This window comes from Sander lucioperca, chromosome 9 (assembly GCF_008315115.2).
Source record: "Sander lucioperca isolate FBNREF2018 chromosome 9, SLUC_FBN_1.2, whole genome shotgun sequence".
Taxonomy (NCBI): domain Eukaryota; kingdom Metazoa; phylum Chordata; class Actinopteri; order Perciformes; family Percidae; genus Sander; species Sander lucioperca.
Genome location: NC_050181.1, coordinates 15,804,456 through 15,830,990, shown reverse-complemented (window position 1 = coordinate 15,830,990; position 26,535 = coordinate 15,804,456). Strand labels below are relative to the sequence as shown.

General features: G+C 40.8%; 1 protein-coding gene across 2 annotated transcripts; it reads left to right on the top strand.

Annotated features, from left to right (window-relative positions):
* The first annotated feature begins 805 nt into the window (after nucleotides 1–805).
* On the top strand, nucleotides 806–23,335 carry cnstb (consortin, connexin sorting protein b). 2 transcript variants are annotated; one of them, XM_031295456.2, is made up of 11 exons: nucleotides 806–1,005; nucleotides 5,722–6,308; nucleotides 8,001–8,110; nucleotides 11,425–11,455; nucleotides 14,079–14,165; nucleotides 15,492–15,603; nucleotides 16,332–16,353; nucleotides 16,447–16,516; nucleotides 18,075–18,358; nucleotides 22,213–22,357; nucleotides 22,456–23,335. In XM_031295456.2, the coding sequence occupies exons 2-11, from the start codon at nucleotides 6,221–6,223 to the stop codon at nucleotides 22,662–22,664; spliced, it is 1,158 nt and encodes a 385-aa protein (XP_031151316.1). In that variant the 5' UTR covers nucleotides 806–1,005; nucleotides 5,722–6,220; the 3' UTR covers nucleotides 22,665–23,335. The 2 variants fall into 2 exon arrangements, with proteins under 2 accessions (XP_031151316.1, XP_031151317.1); XM_031295457.2 differs by lacking the exon at nucleotides 806–1,005 and adding an exon at nucleotides 1,419–1,631.
* Nucleotides 23,336–26,535: the final 3,200 nt, after the last annotated feature.

Genomic DNA, 26,535 nt, shown 5'->3' with positions numbered 1-26,535 from the left:
CAAGGCCAATTTCATTTATGCCTCTGAGGAAGTTTTGAATCTTAATGTTATTCAGCAAATGTAACTAAAAGCCTTGTGACAACTGATAGTGTAAGCTTGTTAAATGTAATTTGAAAGCCATTCTTTTTAAAATGTGTTAAGGTACCACCCTAGATCCCATTTTTACAGTATTACTTCACAAGCTGTAACTGATTAAAACTGATGGATGATGTAATGATTCGGTATATTCTTCTAATGCTTTCCTAATTTCTAGAGAGATATATAAGAGATAGGTATGTGATACTAGCCTATATGTGTTTTAAAATTGCTATAACATCCACAATTTAAACATCTGACTTAGGGAATTAGTGGCCATGTGTGCTTCATTTTTAACACATTGTATTTCCTGGCATTTACCTAAACAATGACTATAACTGATCAAAAGATATTCGTGTACATATTGAAGAATTGAAATCCCAAAAGCACTCTTTTACGTGAGTGTTAACGTGCTCCTTTAAGATCAAATAGCTGTATGTGATGCACTGATTTGCATAACTGTGATTCTCCGATAGACTAAATCTAACCACTTCGCGTGAGTTTTCTATTCTGCTTATGTAATAGTAACAATACAATGCAAAGACGAAGTACATTTTCACCATCTCCTCCCGGCGCACGGTTTATCAGCCCATCAACTGACCGCTTCATCTGCTGTTACATAACCGCGCTGACACACAGCCAGGACTCCAGTGTGACACATCTGCCAGAAGATGGCAGCCTCCGCCAAATGGTTAAATAAATAAATAAGCATGACATATAAGAATGTATTTTTTTGCAACGAGGGGAAGCTGAAAAAAAAAAAAAAAAAAAAAATCCTCGGATTGGACCGTAAACAAGAAGCGTCCAGATGACAGAGTGAGGTTTATGTGGATCCTGCTGTGGGGCCGACACGGAGAAGGAAGGACACACAGCACGACGCTGTTTCAGGGCGTTGATGTTCAGACGGCAAAGTGGGAGACATCATCCAGGGTGAGTGCATCTCTCCATCCCACTGTAGGCTGTGTCCTGTGCCGTGTATTCCGTGTGTTTATGTGACGTTAACTTAGCTTGTACGTGAAATATTGGCATAGAGAGGTTTGGATATTATTCTGCTTTACCAGAAGAAACTATAAACAACCCGAGAACGGATTTAAAATGGATGTCGCAGCTAAATAACAGGAGATACAAACTCGATAGCTCGTCCTACTTCAGAAAGATGCTGTGGTGTTTTTTTCTTGTTCTTTTGCTCAACGCCTTTCTAGTCTTAACGTCCATGTGATGAGTAGCTGTAACACAAAACAAGGAAGACTAATTGAAAACTGATGCGAGCTAATAGGTGAAATAACGTTGAATTGAGCGCGAGGTTTCGTAGTGCACGATGCGTCAGCTGCACGCGCCCCCCGAGGCACGTGTTCACTTTTCCAAAACGCACGCGCACGTGCAGACACGCCGACACTCGGCCACCCACTTTTGCGACAATTTATTTTCATGAACAGACGGAATGAATTGAAACCATTGAAACCACTGGACAGCCAACTGTAGAAACAATGGCAGAAACAAAAAGACCCAAAAAGCTGGTATATTACATTGCTGCTCACCCTTTTCAAGGACTGAATGTAAGTTTGTTTACCTCCAAGGCAGCCAGTGCTCTTATAACCATAACGTTAGAAACTTTACTTCATTCCGCCCAGTTGTGACTAAATATAATATTTGAAACTTGCGTAAAGTAGCCTAATCCATGGCGAACCACTGTCTGTTTTAATTTTGACACAGTTTATCATGTTATAGATAGAGCTGGGCAATATATCGATATTATATTGATATCGTGATATGAGACTAGATATCGTCTTAGATTTTGGATATCGTAATATCGTAATATGGCATACATGTTGTCTTTTCCTGGTTTTAAAGGCTGCATTACAGTAAAGTTATGTAATTATCTGAACTTACCAGACTGTTATAACTGTTCTATTATTTGCCTTTACCCACTTACTCATTATATCCACATTACTGATGATTATTTATCAAAAATCTCATTGTGTAAATATTTTGTGAAAGCACCAATAGTCAACACTACAATATCGCTGCGGTATCGATATCGAGGTATTTGGTCAAAAATATCGTGATATTTGATTTTCTCCCTATCGCCCAGCCCTAGTTATAGAGTGAAGATTTATCAAACCAATCCACATTTATAAAGAATGAAAGAAAACGTCACAAGCAGGTTTTAAAGGAATAGACAATTTTTGGAACTATGCTTAGATCGATACCACTCTCATATCTGTAACGTTACTGTAAATATGAAGCCAACAGCCAGTTAGCTGTGAAGGAATTCAGTATACGGACATTAAAACAACCTTAGCAAATAACTCCGGAAAGATGGTGTTAAAGTTTATATGTAGCCTACTTATCTGCAACAAACTGGACTAACAACAAGAACGTAAAGAATATGTCAAAAGGTTACAGTAGGTGGCGATAATGCTCCGACTGGTTGCAAGTCGCCATTAAAAGAAGAAGAAGTTATCTTAAGCTAATTAGCATATACCAAGGGGGTAAGCGAGCGTTCACAAAGCGTAGCTCCTATGGCGCCATTTTGATGCTAACAAGCACTCACCTGCCGTTAGCATTCCATTGACTGCCATTCATTTTGACGTCACTTTGAATAAAATGCAAATAACTTTACATCTGAAGCGTTTAAAGACTCTATTTGTCCATTGTTTATTTCTAAAGAAACACAAGAATGTATAAAAGGCTCCATTACCTTGTATCTCACGTTATGGCTCCGTAGCAGACGTTTTTGTAAAAATAGGCTAACGATTGTGTCATAACCACGTGACTTTCTATCGCATAGTAGAGGAATTACCGTACAGTACAGGAGAAGCTCGCAGGCAGTTTCTACTTACATTAGCTGTTTATGTTGAATTACTAATGTTAACTAGCATTTTAGTTAGCAATAATTACCCTGTGCCTATGTTATCTCCTTACATATACCTACGCTCTCCGTCTCTGCAAGATTGGGAATGATTGAGATTTCTCTTGGCACAGCTACCAGAAGACTTACAACTTTCAGACAGCGTGTCAGTCACTGCTCATGCACACGCATTCATTCTCTCTTGTGGGGGGAGGGGCTTAGGAGACTGTTTTGGGCTTTAGCGGAAAGGGGGGAGGGACTGAGAAGTTGTCGATGTTCACATTTTTTGGCTAAGTCCTGGATCTTCACAATCCTACCTACGGCACCTTTAAGTAATGATAAATGTATTAAACTGGCTGAACTAAACACAACAACAAAACACTGGTATGAATCTAGAAGATTGTTACTAAGTAGCCTATTGATTTAAAAAAAAAGAAAGTGAAATGCATAAAACAGTAAAGTTTATATACAGTAGCAATGCACAGGAGAAACCAAACAGTGTAACGTTAGCCTATAAGCAAGCCCAGATCTGTCATCACGTGTTTTAGTACAATTTACACAGATTTTCAACTTAAGCCTCCCCTGCATCAATCCTAATTTTATACTACACAACCTATGAGTCAGTCGCTGCTCCCAGCGTTTGTACTTTGTGTCACATTCCATGTTGAAGAATTCACAACGCTCACATGACTGCTAACATGCTGTGTGAACACATAGTATCACACAGCTTTCATGCCCTCAGACCACTCGAGCTGAAAATGTAGGTTTCATGAGGCGGAAATATATTTATCTATAGCATGTCAGCCCTCCAATTTGTAGAAAGCTGTTGTAAATTGATTTTTTTATCCAGTAATAAGCCACATTTTAACGATACACTTTGTAGATCTTGGTGTTTTTACCTATATATTTTAACTAGAGGAAGGAAGGATATTAGTCATCAGATGTCTGAAATGGATCCAAAGCTTTCAGAGAAACAAGCTGAGCCGACCTAAGTGGCTGATTTGCTCGCAGAGCAAATAAATATTATATCCCTTTGTTTTGAAGAGGAAAACACCACTGCGTATTATTCAGCTCCTGGTAAGAGTAATTGTCTGCAATGACTGCAGTGGTGGTGAAGAAACAACTCCCATGATCCCACGCTACTTCACAATGTCACCAAACTGCATCTTTTGTTATGGTTTTGATTGAGAGACCTAGACTGGGTAAACCCAGCCCGATCTGCAGCTCAGGCTGGAAACCTGTACGTCTATCTATCCTGCTTCCATTACAAATTTGCGGGAACCAATCACAAACTGGCTTATCCACCTGACGAGCTATTGGCGGGTTTAACACGATGACGATAGAGAAGCGACCAAGCAGCTTTTTGTTTGCATTCAACAAGCCGGCCACCGAAGCGCAGCAACCCGTTGATGCCGCTGTCGCTGCTACGCCACCCGGATCGTTGGTCTGATTGGTTGAAGGACTATCCAATTGCGTACAGAGTCATTTGAACTATGCCCGTTGATCACGCCTCTTGTGCAGCAGAAAATACAGAGCAGACTCCCCAGACTAATGTTCATTCTTAAAAGATTGAGCTTGAGAGACCCCTAGCGGCAATCAATTACATATCGTACGTTTAGGTAAAACGTATCTTGACAATGTGTCAAGGCCTTGACAGTACTGTGTTTAGTATATCTATAATAATTATAGTGACAGGACTGGTTAACGGTTGAAGTGACTGCCCTATAAAAGGTCATTCATCCTGATAATGTCAACCTTTTATCAACAGCCATAGGTAAACCCTTGTGAACTACCCTTAGGCAAGAAACTTGATCTTTATGTTGCCAGACATTGGATAAAAACATCAGCTAAAATGCCTGCAAATGGAGACTTTTGCCTTCATATATTTACCACTCTACTTCATGCAATATATGATATATGAGGCGGTGTATCGAGGTTGAAAGTGAACTTTTTACGTGCGGAAATTAGGGAGATGTATAAATAAAGAAATTCCAAACGAATGACTGTCCCATCGTCGTCAGCTTATTTGTAAGTAAGTGTTAGCACGTTAACATGCTAAACTAAAATGGTGGACACAGTAAACACGCTGACCATCAGCATGGCAGAATTGTCATTGTAAGCGTGTTAGCATGCTGCCGTTAGCATTTAGCTCAAAGCACTGCTTGTACAACTTGAGAGAGCTGCTAGCATTTCTGCAGACTCTTGGTCTTGTTGGTTACAAAGCGGCATCTGTCAAAGGGGCAAATTTATGTAATTAACATGAATCACATTCACAAATGTCGGAGGGGAATACATTAATAGATACTATACACAGTCCCTTTGTTGCCCGGATTTCATGTTACAATATATCCCCTTTTTAGTTGTAAAACCCTATAATATGTTGTAAGAAATGCTGGAAAAATGTTAGCCCTCACTTCTAAAACCTACCTGCCTGGTAGAACAACGTGTAAGAATGGATTATTGATAGTATACAGTGTGCTGCCTGTCTGCACTGACACACTCATTGCTATTTATTCTACTCCACAGACTACTATGAAGTTATTTTCAACCCAGGAGTTATTCAGAATGGAGCACTCTGCCATGCCTCAATGGGCAGTTATGGTTTATACACAAAGACAGCCCTTTCAGTCAATGACATAACTGCCATTTCACCAGAAATGCTGCTTCTCTTTGCATCCAACTCTGTCTTCTTTCTCTGATTACAGTATGTGTCCTCTCCTTCTCTGAACATACTGAATGCATGAGGCATACATTATGTTCTCTTCTAAAAATGTACCTTTTTTTTTTTTTGACAGCTCGCTGGGGGAAAAGGAAAGAGGCTACACTGAATTCTGCGTGTAAGAGAGGAGAGGAAAAGCACAATAAACCATACAGAGGACTGCAGAAAGTCTGCCAAATCTGAGAGCATCATCCTCCACTGCTCAGCCTTCATAGATTACGGTGGACATTTCAAATCTCCCTTTCCATGACCACCCAGGAGAAGCGAAGGAGGATTAAATCACATGCTCCGTCACGAGTGATAACAAACCAAACCTGCCGGAGTCTCATTCTCCAGTGCTCAAGACACCCTTGAATCCTTTCTGGGAACTTAGAGCAACATAGACGTTCCTTAGTCATTTCCTTATCGCTATCATAGGAAGTGCACAGATAGAAGTCAGAAACAGTTCATGTTTTTCAAGTGAGGGCACACACAAAAAAAAAAAAAAAAAGCCAGTCACGGCCCACTGGAGGGTCTCAGAAAAGCTTTTTGGGAACGTCGACTTGGAGGACAAGATTGCTGCAGTGACGGAGGTGATGGGGAACAAGAACGCCACCCCGCCGAAAGATCCCGACACTGGGACAACGCAGAAAGAGGAAGGGGTGTTCATCGACAGTGCCCCAGGTAAAATAACTTCTTGTTTTCTTCTGTCTTGTTTTATCTCTAATACATTGACTGCTGTTTGTACACCTCAGGGAATGTTGCTTTTTTTTCCAGTATCAGCTAATGTGGAGGGTAATGACATCACAGTTCATTCACTAAAATGCCTCTAAAAGACAGTTCATCTTTAATCGACCCTAGACTGACAGCAGAGAGACACATTAGAACAATACCATTATTATTGTTATTCTTCGGAGAACTGCTGATTGGAAGCTTTTAAGAACAACCCAGATCTTATCATCCGTCTGTGGACCACAGTTTTCCCACAAACTGCTGTAAGCGCGCCGGAAAAAACAGCTTAAGATATGATCAGGATGATACTAAGCTGTAATTAAGCCACTGCCAATACTCCTGGATGTTTGCAATGTACTGTACTATACAGCTGGAGCTGATAGCCATATGCTACATAAGTGTTGCACTATACAGCTACAGTTAATAGTGACTAATTGTTAGAGTAACGGCTGCAGGCGAGGGGTTGACAGGCTTTCACCGATTGGCAACCTGCTGAGCCAACAGCCTGTTTGTCAGGTAGCTTTAACATCAAGTCTTCTGGGGCTGTGATGACACACACACACACACACACACACACACACACACACACACACACACACACACACACACACACACACACACACACACACACTATCAGTGTTGTAATAGTCTATATTGAAGGCGGATGTCCCACATTTCGGTTACCTTTCGCTTTCTTTTTGTTGGCATTTAAAACTGCCAATTTGGATTTGTGAGGACTATGGTTAACTGCTCCTCAGATCTCTGCAGGGTAAATCCAGACAGCTAGCTAGACTATCTGTCCAATCTGAGTTTTCTGTTGCACGACTAAAACAATCTTTAAACGTACACACGTTTCACCAAAACAAGTTCCTTCCCGAGGCTATTTTGCAGTGGCACCGTTGCTTCGTCCGGCGCTTAGCACCGCCCAAGATGATTGAGATTGGTTTAGAGAAATGGCAATAAACCAGAGCACGTTTCTCTCCCATCCTGGAATGCGATGTGGACTAGCCAGACCCTTCTCCGCAGCGCTGTAGAGGAAGGTCTGGCAAACCTTCCTTGTGGAATGCTTTTATACAGTGATTTAGTATTGAAAAAAAAACTTTTTTACTTTTTTAATCTCCAAAAGACTATATTAAAGATTAAAGAAGAATGATCAAAACTGATGCAGCAGATATCGAGATACTAAGATATCCTGACTCAAGCTCCAAGAAATGCTGGATCCTACATTTCCCATAATGCAACCAATAGCATCTCTTTGTTAGACTTTATTGTCTGGTAAGTATCCAAGTCTTTCAAACTCCACACCTCCAAGTGACATCATCAGGGTTATTTTCTGAGACGTGTCAAAGCTCTTCCAAAGTAAAGATATTTTACACCTGTAAATGTATTTACAGCTTGCCATCAGGAGTAATACTCCTGATGGCGAGTAAACTGACTGTCATAGTGTAAATAGGTGGCGTGCCCCTTTAAGTTATAAGGGAAAGTGTATATTTTCATACCATTAGGTTAACATTTCTATCACAGATGGATTACATAAACCACTGAGACATGCAGTGCAGAGACACCACAGCAAAGAGCAGAATTTATACATCAAGGCTGTACCGTAACATCACTGAAGCATTTGTTTGCGTTTTGTGTTTCTAGGAAGTGTCTCCAGAGATGAACGGCCGGGCCCCAGCCCAGAGCTGCTGGCCTCCCTGCAGTCCCTCAGAGAAAACAGTGACTACACACTGCTGCCACACTCCCTGCACCAGGTGTGTGTCTGTGTATGTGTGTGTAGGTGAACGTTCGAGAGATAATGGGATGGGAAGCGTTTTTTTTTTCCTCCCAAATCCAGAGGGAATGTGTGTCTTCATTTAGTCAGACAGAATGGCTTCATCTGTGGGTGTGTATGCATAAACATCTGTTTGTGAGTCTCTGTATCCTTACTCCCGTGTGACTTTATTACGAAGTCTCTGCTTTCTCTTGTTAGCTAGCTGGGACAAATATAATAAATCCCTGAGCTGGTGTTTCTTAAACGTATTAATATAGCTTGCTAGGTTTCCTCAGCATGTAAATGCACTGATGGTTTATGATTTAAATAAGGTCAGCCGTCTGAAAAACTAAAACGTTCCCTGTTACTGAAGCATAAAAGAACATTTATGCAACTGTTCTACAATGCAGGTGCAGGGACTTGAGCTGGCAACCCTATGCTCTTTTGTTTCCCGTGTCTAATATGCTCTCTCGTACCGCCTCCACTCCCTCAGATCACAATTATGGTGTTCAAACAGACATGCTAATTAGTGTGATAAGTGTGATAAATATAGTATGGTTCAGTCTCTGCGTGTAGTTGAAAAGGATCACGGCATGAAGACAGCGGACTGTCGTGCAATACTATAATTTGTAGATCACAATCTCCTAACAACACAAAGACAATAGGATTCATTTGTCTCAGCTATGCCAGCACCTTGAGAAGCTTGGCGGGTTTTTTTAGCTTCACTGCCAGCTCCACTAATCATGGAGCAAAAGCGTTTTTTTTTCTTCTTCTCAAATACTAAGAAAAGAAAGGAGAAGCAATGCAGGTGCAGTCCAATCCGGTTCATATTCCGTTGGCCAAAGCAGTTGCATGACGTGTTAGATTGTAAGAGTCATGCATGATCTTATATACACTGCAAATACAAGGAATTTGGTGTGAGTTACGCTACGCTGTACAGGCCCACATTTAACAGAAACATGGTCAGTGTCTCTCATACTCTATAAGACATGAAGGTCCATATTTGGTCATATGTGCTAGCACCTGCTTTTCTTGTGTGCTAAATATTTCATGGCCTAAATTCATTCATTTGTTAAATACTAAAGATACCCCAAAATCATGTTACATGTCTGTGCTGCATTGTCTCATAATCTGTCCGTGCCTAGTATGTTAAAAGTTCCGACTTATTTTTATTTTTCAAATCTGTGGATGTCACGTCTGTTCCAACAAATATACAGGGTGTCATGCACTTAGAGAAAAAACATCGTTATTGTTCAAAAACAAAAATGATTGTTATGCATACTAACACTCAAATAACACTCAATGCATCTGAAACTCAAACTGGAATTTGGCAGACAGTCTTCTTACTGAGTAAATAAATGGTCTGTTTTCTCACTGAGGGCTCGTTCAGACCAATGAAAGCGAGCTGGCGATTTGCCGCAGGGTTGTGTGGCGCAGGGAGTGTCACTTAAATGGCCCATTTGTGTGACATCCTGTTGTGTTCTTTAACCCCCCCCAATAAAGCACAAGTAGACGTTATACTTTGCAATTAGTATTCTCCGTTAGAGCGTTTACAGATCTCGACATTTCAGGCCACACTTGGTGGGCAGCTTCATTTCACGGAGAAAGAGTTGCAGGAAACATTGTGAAAAATCGTTTTTTACCCTCATAGTGTTTTAAAACTTTCTTGTGGCAGCGATAGAGGCAGTGATGTTCCCTGTTTACTGTACAGGACTCTCACACACCGCCTCAAAACACACTGACAAGCCTGATCGCAGGCTAATAATAATAATAATAATAATAATACATACTTTATTAATCCCACAAGGGGAAATTACAATGTTTTCACTCTGTTGTTATTACACACAGGCCTGAATTACACACACATGCTCAGTATCTATACATGCACTCATGGAGAGATGTCAGAGTGAGGAGGCTGCCCATGGAAAGGCGCTTGGGGGATTCGGTGCCTTGCTCAAGAGCACCTTGGCAGTGCCCAGGAGGTGAACTGGCACCTCTCCAGCTACCAGTCCACCACCATACTTTGGTCCATATGGGGACTTGAACCAGCAACCCTCCGGTTCCTAACCCAACTCCCTACTCACTGAGCTCCTGCCACCCAAAGCGTGACATCGGGTTGCGTTTCTCCAAAAGTTGAATTGGTCTTAACTTTTCGGTTTGCTTGCACTTTTTTTTCCGGCTCCTTCATGCGGCAACCCCCGTAGCAGGCTAAACACAATACCCCCATTCAAAATGAGTTTGTGTGAATATGTAAATGCAGCCTGAGCCTGAAGGTAACAGGGCTTCTGTTTATTTATCACCGGTAGGCACTGACAGCAACAACTTCACAGAAATGCTGACACATACAGCATACACAAGTTCATATCACAACCAGATTGCCAAAGGGATAGTTTAAATTTAGAAATATTCAAGAAATACAGGCCACTGGGGAGGTACAGATGTATATGATATATGCATAGATGATAGTACTTTAAATATCTTGGGGTTTGGGACTAATTAAACAAACAATCTTATTCAGTCACATTCCACTCAGGGAACTTGATAATATGCATTTTATACAATTTACCTTAATCATTTGGGCTAGAAAATCTAGAAAATAGTCACCAGATTAATTGATAATATTAAAAGTTAAAATTATTCAGGCTCCTGGGTAGCTCACCTGGTAGAGTGCGCGCCCATGAATAGAAGTTTACCCCTCAACGCAGCAGCCGCGGGTTCGACTCCGACCTGCGGTCCTTTGCTGCATGTCATTCCCCCTCTCTCTCCCCTTTCATGTCTTCAGCTGTCCTATAAAAATAATGTTAAAAATAAATAAATAAAAATAAAGTTAAAACTATTGCAGCCCTAAAACTACCTGCTATCATGGAATAACAGAAGAACATCTGACGAGGTGAAACCTCCCCATCTCTAGATTTACTAAGTCATATAGTCTTCTGGTTGTGCAGAGGAAGGTATAAAGTGGATGGGAAAAAAAGCCCACGGAGACACGTTAATCCATAATTATTTGCATGTGACTTTATGTCCCACAGTGTGTCTCCTTGGCTCTGCATCTCGGTATGACTGTCATGTGATCTTCATCTTCGATGGAATTTGGTGAATTTCAAACAAAAACATTTTGGTCGGACAGCCTAATTAGTGTTTGACTTAATCATTTTTCAGTCACCGTGTGCTTTGATGCTTCATGGGTTAAAGGCGATGTTTCTCACCTAAACGCTTGTGACAGAGTCACACAGATGATGTACAATTCTGTACACTGCACTGTGTGAACTTGGGTGGGAATCAACCGCCTGTCTAATCAGTTCTTTTTTTTTTCAGATCGCAGAGGCCTACTCGCTCAAAGAGGACTGTATCCTTTCATATGCACAATGACCTCATCAGTGACCTCATTTTGTTCTACTTTTATGTATTGTGACATTTGCCAGTCATAGGTGTAAATCGCAGGGGGGGTCAAGACCTACCCAATCTGAGCCCCCTAAAAAATCATTAAAAAACATGCTGTGTATTTTAAAAATGTAATAATATCTAATTGAAATAATTGTGTATGTAGTAAAACAATTCCTTACCTCAGTGGTTTGGTTCGTTCGGTGGGAGCTGCGTTGTGAAGAGAGACAGCGCTGGCTGGGTGGGAGAGAGAACAAAGTTTGAATCACTTCAGTAACTTAAGGTTAGTTGTGCAACTCCAGTAAGTAGACAAGGCTATTTGATTCACTTTAAAAATCGGGTGAAGTGATTATTTTCACTGTGTCCTTAATAAATTAGTCATGACAAAATTTTTTTCCATGAATCCTCTATGTTAGCGGTTATAACGTTATCTAGCTTGTTTGGTAGCTTGTTGGATCGTTAGCTAGTTAACGTTAGCTAGCTTGCTAATTCCACCCAACATGCTTTCACTGGTTACAGAAAATGCTAGTTAGTTAGCTAGCTTGCTTGCTAGGGTTTTCAGTTCTCAGTTAAGCATAATCTGTATTAGAGAAAAGAATCACTTCATCCGATGTTTAAAATGAATAAAATCGCTTGCCAGCCTTCTTACTGGAGTTTCACAACTAACGTTACCCATATCCTGTACAAGTACAATTTTAGCTGTATTATTTGTGTCCCCTTCAAAAATTGCTCTTGAGAAATGTCATGTTTATTGTCCTCCCCCAACTGTTAGATGAAATTTACGCCCATGCCAGTCACAAGTATTTTTCGTGACGGAGCCAGACTGGCACATGCCACGATTTAAAAAAAACGTAAGAGTGTGATATCCTCTCTATGGAGTAAGTGTTTCTATCTCATTTGGTTGAAAAGTGGGTTTGCCTATGGTGAGGGTCCTCAGGTGGAGCATATTTGGGGCTTTCTTTTATTAGAGGCCTGTGTTGGTCTGATGAAGGCCAACATGTGACCCTGTAGGAACAAAAGTAATACTATTCAGATATTTAAAATGGCAACAAGCAACAACAAATGTTAAAACATAATATGTCAGAGGGCCAAAAGCTTCTGTCGTTCATCTTTTGTCTCAGGTTTGATGTCTATCTTTCTGTAAGCCACGACATTGTCTCGTTGTTGTTGTTTTCTATCTGTTCATTTGTCTCCCGGTAACTGGGTGTTCCCCACACTTTGGCTGAAAGCCCTGAAGGCTTGTAGGAGTAGTTTCCTCTGGCTTGGTTTGTGCTGTTGGTCTGGCAACAGCTCTCAGCCGCAAGGAGGACAGTGTGTGTTTACATGTGTATGTGTGAGGGCAGAGAGAAAGTTAAGAAGGCGTTATGTATGTGTAGGGAGGATTCATTTATTATCTCCGCCAAGGAGGTTATGTTTTTGGCTTGGTTTGTCTGTTTGTTGGTTGGTTTGTCTGTCAGCAGGGGGCAAGTCCAAAGTAATCCGAGAAGGAGCGGGGCAGTGCACTGTAGGCTACTGTAGATGTCTATCAACTTGTTTAAACACTCTGAGCAATACAATACGACAACATCTTCTTTGTAGCGTCCATGTTGTTTCCACATTACCATTTAAAGCTCATGAACACAGAAGTCGGAAGAATGAGTTCCCAAACTGGGAAATGGTCCGCGGAGCAGGTGAATGCACCATAGGCCTTGGCAGAGGTCCATTCTAGTTTTGATGTTGCGGTTATGGCTTTTGTTGATATTGCTTTGATGTTCCTTTTGTCTTATGTTTCTATTATATATGATCATAACGTGGACACTGAAACATGTTACGTAATCTATTATCACAGCAAAAACAGGTTCCATTACATGACCCAAAATATAAAGTATAAAGTACTTCACTTCAGTAACAAATCCCAAACTACAACAGAATGTGTATTTTAATTCATTGATATACTGAAAGTATATTCCTTTGCTGCCTTGTTTTTTTATTTTCGGAAAAAAGTATGTATGGCACCGTCTCAATCCATCCTCTCGCTCTCTGACTAACTACACTCCTATTTATCTCGGCTAATGGGTCATTTCCTCTGCCTTTAGCCTTGATGCTATATATGATAAGTGTTGCGGTCCTTTTCCTTTTGACATGTTTAGCTGATGCTATTACCCAGACTGACATAAAATGAGTGAGCAGGCCGTGTTTCACTCATCTAATTACCTTTTTCATTATAAGGATCTTTCTAACCTCTAGGTCACCTGAGGCTCTGTTCCATTTACTTTGCCGCCCTTGTGTTTTGTATTGATTTTGGTTTATTAGTTATTAAAAGGTGCATGCTGTGTGCACCACAATGACTCATCAGTCTCCTAAATTCAAGTATACTGTATGCTTGCAAGAATGAATTGATTGTGGTGTCATTTAACGTAACCTACATTATATTATGTATCTTGTCTTTAACGATTGATAATCTCAGTTATATCAGTAAGGAACAATCCCTGTTTTTGCCATTATATGTCTGCTGGTGAATAAAAGCCAGTGTTTTTACAGAAATAACTCAGAGAGAGACGTTTTGATTGAAAGTCTCAGTTAGTGTCTTTAACTACCGATGCTACCAGACCAGTGGGCCATCCAGTTCCTCCAGCTGGAGAAGCTTTACCACCAACGTCTGCTCTCCAACCTCGCCGCCTTGCAGGATAACTGGGGTACTGCATGCATCTGTTTCTTCCCTCTATTAAACATTATCTGTTGGCGCACATTTGTTTTTAGGGTGGTATTGTACGCTGGGCTCCGGTGTAGATGGCGTGCTTTAAAAACTCTTTGGATCCGTGGCCGGGTTGGCTCAGAGTGGGTAGAGCAGGCGCACATATACTGAGAGGTTTATGCCTCGACGCAGAGGTCCAGGGTTCGAATCTGACCTGTGACAATTTCTTGCATGTTTTCCCCCCTTTCTCACCTAGCTGTCCTGTCAAATTAAATGTGGAAAAGCCCAAAATAAAAAAATAAATAAAAAAAACCTCTTTGGATCCGTGGCCGGGTTGGTTCAGTGGGTAGAGCAGGCGCACATATACTGAGAGGTTTATGCCTCGACGCAGAGGTCCAGGGTTCGAATCTGACCTGTGACAATTTCCTGCATGCCTCTCCCCCCCTCTCTCCCCTTTCTCACCTAGCTGTCCTGTCAAATTAAATGCAGAAAAGCCTAAAAATAAATTAAAAAAAACTCTTTGGATCCTATGTTGTCACCCAATGACCATTCATAAGCTGAAACTTTAAGTTGGATATGTCAATCCCTTTATTTTACATCATAACAAAACTAGGTACTCAGATTCTCAAAATAGGGTTCTCAAATTAAAACCACTTACTCAAACACCGACTCATGGTCAAAGAAACTGTAGACACACACACCTGTGGCAATTTGTCCACCCTTTAGTGCAGTGGTTCTCAACCTTTTCGAGTCGTGACCTCCCCCCGCCCCCCCCAGAATAATGAGGTTGGTGTTCGCGACCCCTCTCGATAACGAGAAAGAGAGCGGCAAACTGGTGTAAACAGCTGTTTCTACGCGCCTCCCCCTGCTGATTTTGAATGATTTTTTGTGAATGCTCTGATTAATACATGTAAACAAATAACACTTTGCTTTAATGACAGTTTAGTTTAGTTGTAGTTTTAGCAGCCAGCACCTAGCCTTGTCCAATGTGCTCCAGGGTCTGTGGATTTTTCATGCGTTTGTGACTTTCTCTCCCCCCTGACCCGCCTTCAGACCCCTTTCTGTGTTCCAGGATGTCCTGATTTATAAATTAAGCTCTGAATGTAACACATTAATTGTACCAAACTCACACATTAATGTAAAAAACATTCCCCAGCCTGGGACTATGTTATTTCATTTTTTTTCATCCCATCTGGTCCTTCAATGAAAATGACTCCAACGTTATTCGTGATCAAAAACCTAAATGTAAGTCTGTTCAATATTTAGAGAAAAAAAATGGATATGTGCATTTATTTTGTGCGCACCTGTACTCCACATGTGTTCCCAGAGAGCCAGTGGAAAGAGAAGAAGAACGATGAAAGGAGTTTGCCCGCTGAGACAGACAGCATCAGTCAGAAACACATCGAGACCCTGAGCCAGATCTGCAGGACACACCTCAGGTATTCCACAAGCCATCAACATAACATGTATCATCCGAAGCAGACCGAAACCTGAATTCATAAACAGCCTTTTTTTGTCTTGTATTGAGCCTCAATACTACACACTACAGCATTTCTTTGTCATTAAAGATACGTGTAGGAACGCTATGTCTTTGACGTTTCCCACATCTCAGCACAAGCACAAACTTCCACTATATAAAAAGCTCTGCTTCTTAATCACATTCCTCTCAGGCCATTTCCTCCCATTACTTTTAGCACTGTTGGACAGAAACCTTTTAGCGGCCATTTTGCTTTACTGTAATTGACACTACGCTGCTCACACAGTGACAGACTATTGGTCTCCCACGTGGACACGCTGAAGAGTGCAACAAATTGATAATACATGAAGATGCACTGATGATATGGACTCACATGGGAATTATTTGGGTAAATCAATATTTCTTAGACGATTTCCGCAGGATAGTGATTTCCATAAGACAGATGAATACCACAAGTCTGCATGCCAGACGCTGTTGTCTCCCACCTATCCTGGGACTCTCTGGTATGGTATTGCAGCCCACAGTCATTTGATGCAGGTGGATTTCATTTTGGATAACATAGGCCTGAATAATATTTTGGCTTTTTAAAATATTTAGTAACACCATTAACCTTGTATGACATTTCTGTACCTCTCTTGGTCTTCCTCTGTCTTGGCTTTCCTTTGTGTTCCTCTTTGGGGTATCACTCAGACCATCCATCAGTGTGGAACAGGTAAGACATGTCAACCTTCCCTCTCTATATTGATCTCAATTTCAGACTTTTCCCTACACGAAAAATCATTGTTAACCATGTTTTATTCAACAGAACACGCAGAATGCAACGCTGACAGACACTCCGAGCACGAATGAGACACTACAAGCCTGTCATGACAAAGGTAAACACGTGCTACTGTTTATACAGTACCAAGCTCTGCTTTGAGCTAAATGCTAACTGCATGCTAGCATGCTCACAATGGCAATGCTACAATACAGATGCTAAACAGGTGTACCATGTTCACCTTCTTACGTTAGCTTGTTAGCATGCTTGCATTAGCACTAAGCAGAACGTTTAGCTGAGGCTGGTGTGAATGTCATTAGTAAATACAATGTTGACATGATGAGAGCGCTTGGTGAAAAGATTACAATTCATCCAGAGATGGACATGAATGTTTACTAATGTTTAATAGATGTAATAATAGAATGTTTAATCTCATGGCAATCCATTTTACAGTTGTGGAGACATTTACAAAAAAAATTAAAATAAAAAATATTAAAAAACCCTGCTGTGGCCGGTTAGCTCAGTTGGTAGAGCGGGCGCACATATGTAGAGGTTTATTCCTCGACGCAGAAGGTCCAGGGTTCGAGTCCGACCTGTGACGGTTTTCCTGCATGTCTTCCCCCCCCCCCTCTCTCTCCTTTCATATCTCAGCTTTCCTATCCATTAAAGGCGGAAATGCCCACAAATAATCGAAAAAATAAAAAAATAAAAATAAAACCCTGCTGGTGGCGCTAGATGAATAGTCAGGGGTTCACCGAGTCATTAGGATTCATCCTCTGGGGACTATGAATATCTGTAGAAAATGTCATGGCAATCACTCCAATAGTTGTTGAGATATTTCAGTCTGGACCAAAGGGTAGGATTGAGCAATATCAGAATCAGAAATCTGGTTCAGAAACAGGTTTATTGCCAAGTAGGTTAGCAATAAACAAAGTAAGGTAAGATAAAAGCAAGTACTGCAAACAGTCAATAGTACAAAAGTACAATATATCTGTTTTAAAAATGGAGCGCTGAACAGTTTCTTAAATGAATGCGCAAAATATTGTGCAACATCTGGCATGCTGTGCTCCTCAGCCCTATGAAGTTCCAAACATCAATTCATTATCAGCCTTTATCCTCTTTATGAATGCATACACATATATATATATATATATACATATATACACATGTATATATATATATATATATATATATATATATATATGTATATATATACATATATACATATATATATATATGTATGTATATATATATATACATATATACACATGTGTGTATATATATATACACATATATATACATACATATATACACATGTATATATACACACACACACACACACACACACACACACACACACACACACACACAAATTGGTGACACAAACAATCTTATCGCCACTTATAAACTTTTCTAACGTATCTACGTTTTGTTGAGCAGGACTATAAAACTGGACTGGAAAATGCACCTCTTTTTATCATGTCAGTTCTTTATTTAGACAAAGGAAAAGACTTGCATGTAATAAACTGGTAGGTTTTTCAGACTTGCTACAACTCATGGACACATTAAGCTACACAGGACCTCTGTATCCATGCACTGTTAAATTCACATAAAGTAAGGCTTAAGCAATAATCCATAATCAATAACCAATCTACTGTGTTTCTCCCACATGCCAGTCAACAAGCCTGAAACCACACAGCGAGATGAGGAACAAGAGCAAAGCATGAACTCGGAGTCAGAGCTTCCCTTAGCTAAGACAGGCCCTCAGGAGGAACGGGAGGAGGAGGAGGAAAGAGAAGAAGAGACGTATGAGGAAGGACAGGAAGTAGAAGAGGAGGAGGAGGAGGAGGAGGAGGAGCCGTGTGAGGAGACGCCGGAGGAGGAGGTGAAGGTGGAGTGGCCAACAGGAGTCCCCCAGGCTTCAGACAAGGACCTGGCCAAGCTGTCCCACACAGAGGGGGTAGGATTACACTTTTTAAACATACATATACTTTATTTGTCTGCCTTTACATCTGATTATCATAACCAGAGGAGGTGCATTTTAGTCGGACAAAACAGAATGTATAAAAGAGAGCTGTGGTGATGAATACAGGAAGGGTTTAACAATCTTTTCCTGTCCTGCTGAATCCTTCTCTTGATCTTTCTCATCTTTCCTTCCTGGCTTCTTTCCTTTCTCCTCACCATCCATGTATCATCTTCTGCATGTATCTCTCCTTCCTTCCTCCCTCTCTCTAAATCTCTGCTGTTTTTACTGTCTATTATACTTTCTGCCTGCAGAAAGTCAGACTGAAGTTCTATTCTCTCAGCTCTTTGTCTTTGCTGGGACACTCCCATCAATGAACCCTGTTGTCCTTTTTTTGAGATCATCGCCAACTTTTCTATGTTCAAAAAACCTCCACCCATGCTCACTGGTGTAGCCTGACACTTGGGATGTTTACCCTGCCAAATGTGCTAGATTTCTGAGCATGAGCCAAGGCACCATGTTCTGGCTCAAACACCAAGCTGATGGGGTTTAGTCCTTCCTAGAGGTGGAGATGAAATCAGAGCTATTCCAAATAAGCAGTGCAGGCTGAAGGCTTGGCATTGATGGGATCAGGTTCATGGCTCTTATGTAACCCAGGGGGAGGATCGGCTGGGTGGGGCATGGGTGGGACTCCTTTACTTTGCAGTGAAAATGGTTGAGTCAAATTCCATGAGGGTCGTTGAGTTTGTTTGTTTCGTACTAAGCAAGTTTACATTTCTCCCCTTTTCTCCATTTCAGTCACTTTATAAAAACACAATTTGTGTCACCAGACAACTTATTCAGAAAATAAATGCCCAGTGCTGGAATAAATACATGTATTTTGTTTTTGCCGGCTCCCTGTAAATGTGGCATGATATTCGATGGATTTTTATCGGCATGGCTCTAGGAATGGTGACTATGGAAACATAGATTCGTTAATGTATTTTGTATGTTTATATTTTGTGTATTTAATGTGAAACTTGTAATGTTGTCTCGCACGTAAATAAACTGCATGGTCTCAAACCATGCAGTATTTCCCTTTAAAGTGCTCATATTATGCTTTTTTGGCTTTTTCCCTAATTATTATTATTAATTATTATTATTATGTTATATATCTCTTTTGTGCATGTTATAGGTTTACAAAGTGAAAAAGCCCAAAGCTAGCTGTCGTAGCTGTGTACACATTTGTCTTTAGTTCCAGAAGCTTTTATATATATTAAGCTGTTATATTTTGACTTATACAAGAAGTCTTCAAGTCCTCATATTATGCTTTTTTGCTTTTTCCCTTTCCTTTATTGTGTTATATATCTTTTTTGTGCATGTTATAGGTTTACAAAGTGAAAAGCCCAAACTCCACCCCAAAGGGACTTACCATCTCCAACAGAAAACACTGTTCACTAACTGCTCCAAACAGCTCTATTGTAGTCCAGCCTTTACTTCAGAGACAAACGTGGTCACTTTGTAACACACGTTATAATGCTCGCCTAGCTGCTAGCGTGGCACACCCTCATACTCTGCTTCTGACTGGCTAGTAGTCCTTACCTAGCTACTGAGCATGTGCGACTCCCAACAAAGATGCCTCACTCTGTAGCTAAAACAGAGAGCTCAACACACAGGGTGAAGAGAGGAGCTGCAGCAGTGTGCAGTACAACAAATATATGGTGTTTTTTTTAAAGAATTAAACCATGTAAACCTATTCTGGTACAACCTCTAAATGCAATTATGAACCTGAAAATGAGCATAATATGAGCACTTTGACATCACAATGTCCTCAGTGGTAACACAGAAAATCCTGATTCGAGCTAATGTGCCTCTATACAGACTTGACTGAATGCGATGACTACTGCAATATTGGCCACACTATTGACCCACTGACCTCAGGAAAAGTAACTGACCTATATATTATGGCAGCAGATGCGCCTGACAGCTCTGTGGTGTGTTTACAGATTAGCATCAGGTCAAAATGTTTTCATTAGCGTGGGTTAGGGTTAGGTTATGATTACTGACCTCTGTTGACCGTACAGTGTAACTGCAGTTAAACATTCTCCAGCACAGAGTGTTGGTGCACCTGTGCTTCTGCAGCTCTGTGTTAACTTGCCTCCGGCCGTCTGTTGTGTTGACTTAATACCACACATACAGAAGGTTTCACATTATATCTGCTGATGGAGCCTGTTCACTCCCTGCCACTGCTTATGTTTAGTGATGGATTTCATTTTACATTCTATTCTGTGGTATAACCGTCCTTGTTTAAAACAAGGTGTTCAACTGTGCTATTAGTTGTGTTACTGTCTGGCTCAAGGCCGGCAACAAAAGGGAGGTCACACACAGATAAATTAGTCAAAAAGTAGTTTATTTAACTAAATAGACTAATAACACTAATTAACTCAACATAAATGCAATAGTGGGGTGTGTAAATGTAGAAGACATCAGTCGTGTTTGCCATGTGTGGATGAGTGAATGGTGTGATCTGTGTTGTAAGGTGCAACAAACCAAACAAAGAACAAAATGGTGGCTGGATGCAGTAGGACCAGCTGAGAGAGAGTGAGACTCCCAGGAGGGCAGTCTTTTATGCCTTCTGTAAGCCAGGTCCAGATGGCCAGGTACAGACGACCCTCCCAGCTACACCTACCCGCCCACTCCCAGTACCTGCAGACAAAGGAGCAGATCATGACGGGCAGGCAGATTGGGAGGGGTCGTCACAGTTGTGACATGCGACAAATGTCTTTAGTTTGAGTCAAATCTCACAGTTACATGGTCTCAGACCACCACAGTGCTTGGTTTACAGTAGCCTATGCATTTGTGAAATATTTTGCAACTACAGTTAAGAAAAAAAAAAAAGAGGATTACTAGTCTTACAACTTTTATTGACCAACCTCAATTGATGATTTTTAGTAGATTTTATTTTCACCCAAGGAGACCATTGGCCAAAAGTATGGCACTGTTTTGTTGACAAGGGTTTTCAGAAGTGAATTTATTTAATTTGTTATAATGATGATGATAACGGAGAACACAGAACACCAAATACATCCATGCCAAATTTATATATATATATATATATATATTAAAAAAAACACAACTTCATATTGTAAATGATTGTTATTCAATTACTCACAGTAGAACTATGGTTTATTACAACTTGGACATTGCTAAAAATAGGTCCAAATGTCAGGTTCAGAAGTAGGTTTTAAAGCAAATTAGTCAGATTTACAGTATATGTAAGAAATAATTAGATGACTGATACAATTATTAACCAAACTGTTGTAAACACTCATCACACTTTACCATAGACAGTAAAATAAATGGACAACGTGACGCCGTTGTTTTCTACGGAGACCAGTGAAGGATATTAGAAGCACTTTTCCGGTGATGGCTGAGCGTTACTGCGCAGCTGCAAACTGAGCCGTAGATGTAACATGAGCAGCCTGTCTGAAAGTTGTAAGTCTTCTGGTAGCTGTGCAAAGAGAAATCTCAATCATTCGCAATCTTGCAGAGACGGAGAGCGTAGGTATATGTAAGGAGATAACATAGACACAGGCTAATTATTGCTAACTAAAATGCTAGTTAACGTTAGTAATTAAACTTAAACAGCTAATGTAAGTCGAAACTGCCTGCGAGCTTCTCCTGTAGTGTACGGTAATTTGTCTACTATGCGACAGAAAGTCGCATGGTTATGACACAATCGTTTCACAATCGTATTTTTACAAAAACGTCCGCCTATCAGGTTCTGGGTAGAGTGACCCCAAAAAAACGTATATATAAAAAGAAGAGGAAAACATTAGTGGTCATTAATCTTGTTTCTGCATCTCTTTCAGAGTTCCTCCCCAGAGGGCCTGGTCTCCATTCTGAAGAGGAGGAGAGCATCGCTGGATGGATTGCCTCCCCCAAACGACATTGTTACTAAACAGAACTCCAAACGCAAAGTCCGCTTCAGTGAGCCAGAGGACGGCGTTGAACAAGGTACAGTTGAACTCACCTGCTGTGCAAACATTTCTATCAAACATGGGGAATGTTCCCGGACCAAGGTTACATTACATGTGTCCATGTCTTACTTGTAGATGAGGCAGGTGGAGATTCCTGCCTGATCCTGCTGCTGCTGTGTCTGGTTACCGTGGTGATCAGCATAGGCGGGACCGCCCTCTACTGCACTCTGGTGGACACCTACTCCAACATTTGCACCGACTTCACTCACAACGTCGACTTCTACGTCATGAGCGTACGGAGGTTCTTTGAAGGGCTCGGACACTGGCTGCCCCTCCGGACTTAAGACGCTTTCAGCTGCAATCCAGACACGTGTTCTGTAACGGACAGAGTAAAATAGAGAGTTCCTGAGCACGACTCCAATCTACAGTTTGGAGTCAACTTGACAGGCATGGGATGTACATGCATTAATCTGATGCTGCCATCCAGTGTTTAAAGACGTATGACTTTGAGCTATCGGCCTTAGATTTCTGTATAAGTGATGGGTGCTCGAAGCAACATCGAAACAGAAAAAAACGGTCACAAGTATGTATGTTGCAGGATCGGAGTTTAAAAATCTCCCATTTGCTACTGTTTTGTGTGGATACTTCATCTTAAGCTAAACCTTACAGATACCACACAAGAGGGCTCACAACACTTAACACTATTTATATTTAACAGGAGAAGTTTGTGTGTAGAAGTGTTTCCCTTACATTTGTAGCTGTCGTAGCTGTGTACACATTTGTCTTTAGTTCCAGAAGCTTTTATATATATTAAGCTGTTATATTTTGACTTATACAAGAAGTCTTCAAGTGCTCATATTATGCTTTTTGGCTTTTCCCCTTTCCTTTATTGTGTTATATATCTTTTTTTTGTGCACGTTATAGCTTTACAAAGTGAAAAAGACCAAAGTCCACCCCAAAGGGACTTACCATCTCAAACAGAAAACACTGTTCACAAACTGCTCCAAACAGCTCTATTATAGTCCAGCCTTTACTTCAGAGACAAACGTGGTCACTTTGTAACACACGTTATAATGCTCGCCTAGCTGCTAGCGTGGCACGCCCTCATACTCTGCTTCTGACTGGCTAGTAGTCCTTACCTAGCTACTGAGCATGTGCGACTCCCAACAAAGATGGAACAGAAGTGAGATGCCTCACTCTGTAGCTAAAACAGAGAGCTCAACACACAGGGTGAAAAGAGGAGCTGCAGCAATGTGTAGTACAACAAAAATATGGTGTTTTTTGAAAATTAAACCATGTAAACCTATTCTGGTACAACCTCTAAATACAATTATGTACCTGAAAATGAGCATAATATGAGCACTTTAAAAATCTGTATGTATGTGTGTGTGTGTGTGTGTGTTATTATTTTTTAGAATGATTAATGGGCCTAAACATTATCTTTAAATTCATGTTACCATTATCTTTTCCTATTTAAATCAATTCTCTGTTAAATTAATATTTAAGAAGGCTGTACACCTTTATACAGCACGACGACAAATGTTCACATTATTTTGGAAAAACCCTGATTGCGGCTACAGATACAGTGATGTTCACTGAAAAACATAATTACATAACTGTGTGTTTACCTCAATACAAGGGTTTACTCTTAACATTCCTCTTATCTTAATATGACCAAATTATAGAGAAGCATTGTGCTGTATGCGATACTGGTAAACTGACATTGTTGTCAGTGTGCAGTACAGTAATTTAACTCAGGGTTGTTAAACTCATTTTAGTTCATGGGCCACATACCCCTTATTTGATCTCAAGTGGGCCAGAGTTTCTTGTCAGCTAGATGTTGGCAACCGCAAGTTGCTTCTGCTACTGTAAGAAAAAAAAAGTTATGTTACGGACCCCGGGTGAGAGGGGTATTAATCCGAGAAAAAACTCAGAATTTCTAAGATTTAAAGTGGTAAATGTGGATTTGGAATTCATTCCTTCCCTGCAATTTTTACACTTTTGCAAAGTCACCCAGTGGGCCCGATTGGACCCTTTGGCGGGCCGGTTCTGGCTCACGGGCCGTAGCTTTGACACCCCTGATTTAACTCCACAAACTCAGGCACCTACCCTGTGTTTATTCTTTTGGTGCTCAATGTTTTCATGTACCCCCGTTAGCATGTAACCCTAAAATTCCTGTTCTACATGTGGATTTATCATCATATCTATCTGCAGTACTCCTGCAGTGTACACACAGCTACATCATGATAGTAAAACCCCAATGCAGAGAGAATATACTTTTGGATTGTGTCTGACACCAGGCAAAAAAATATAGTTGGTTTAAAAACTAAAATAAAAGTACAGTACTACTGTGAACAACGCTCATTTTATATCTTTCACGTTTATTTACACCAAGCTCTAAAACAGAGCCTACTTGTATCTGCATTGGGAGTATGGGGATATCCAGTGTACGTGGGTTATGCTGTCTTTGTATTATTTTGTCAAAAAGGAGAGAGCTTTATGGACCGACAGTTGTGTTTCCTGTCTGGCACAAGCAGAAAATGTGACTGTAAACACTACATTTTATTGAAACGGACAAAATGACATTTGATCAGCATGTTCCTTTTTTGCCTTGCATTGATGTTTTTACCTATTTGTATCTCTCTTTCCAAACTCCCAATGTTTGCATACTTATAAATTGTTCTTTATTGTCAATGTAGATATTACATTATGCAATCCACCTTTATGTTTTAATATTTATGTTCAGTTGTGTCCACAAGGTAAATACAAAAAAAAAGTGAATTTAGGAATATATGCCATTGTTTTTTCTTTTTTCAAAGCTTGTCCTACTTTGAAATGTTGCTTGATGGGTAGACGTTTTCTTCCCTTTGAATGAAATGAGTCCCGTTTAATAATCATCGGATATTTAGTTTGTTTGACTGTAACTGAGAGTTTTCATTCGGCCACAAATGCCACCAAGTGTAACGCCTCAACCTCGCCACCGGATGTCAATGTACACCACGGAATCACCAACCATTTTGGATGGACGGCAGCAGCTGCTGCAGCACAGCACACAGTCCTCCCCGCCCGTTTCGAAAGATAAATCACGGTACAGATTACAACACAGTAACACAGCTTCATGGTAAACTCTTACCACTGGGACAGGGTCCTCTGATTCGGCTCAGAGAGCACGGCCACTGTGTTGGGAGCTTAAACCGCCACTGGGACAGCTGGGCCCTGTAGAGTGACGGGTACAGCACAGGGAATTCAGGCCTTGATCAGAGAAGAAAAATGTGAAATACGTGAATATTTGTCGTCATCAAAGTATCTTCTGTTTTGTACCAACTATTTCTAATTCAAAGATAGGAATGGACACATTTTGACACTCTGATATGAACTAAGCTGTAGCTGCTGAACATTTGTCCTTACTGCTTGTTTTTATTACCCACTGTGCGTGTGTTTGTGAGTGTGTGAGTGAGTGAGTGAGCGAGAGTGTGTGTGTTTATATGAAATATAACACTATCCTTCTTCAGGCACTATCTGAGAACAGCAAATAAGTCTTTTATTTTATCAGTTCCTGTATTCCAGGTACTCTGTGGCCATGAAATACCAGCCATTGAGGTCCAGGACTTTGTGGACTGTCTTGTAAACACCGCTGCCCGTCAATTTGTTACCGCAGTGTGGACAGTTGAGGTGGTACTGCCACATCCCCTGCGGGCCCAAAGGAAGAAGGGCCGCCGGAAGAAGGCGTCAGCGTTGGAGCAGGCTGTAGATATAAACAGTAAAATAAATGGACAAAGCGACGCCGTGGATTTCCACGGAGACCAGTGAAGTCTATTCGAAGCACTTTTCCGGTGAGGGATGAGCGTTACTGCGCAGCCTCAAACTGAGCTTGAAGACGTAGATGTAACATGAGCAACCTGTCTGAAAGTTGTAAGTCTTCTGGTAGCTGTGCCAAGAGAAATCTCAATCATTCCCAATCTTGCAGAGACGGAGAGCGTAGGTATATGTAAGGAGATAACATAGGCACAGGGTAATTATTGCTCACTAAAATGCTAGTTAACATTAGTAATTAAACTTAAACAGCTAATGTAAGTCCAAACTGCATGCAAGCTTCTCCTGACTATACGGTAATTCCTCTATATGCAACAGACGCAATCATTAGCCTATTTTTACAAAAACGTCTGCTTCGGAGCCATAACATGAGATACAAGGTAATGGAGCCTTTTATACATT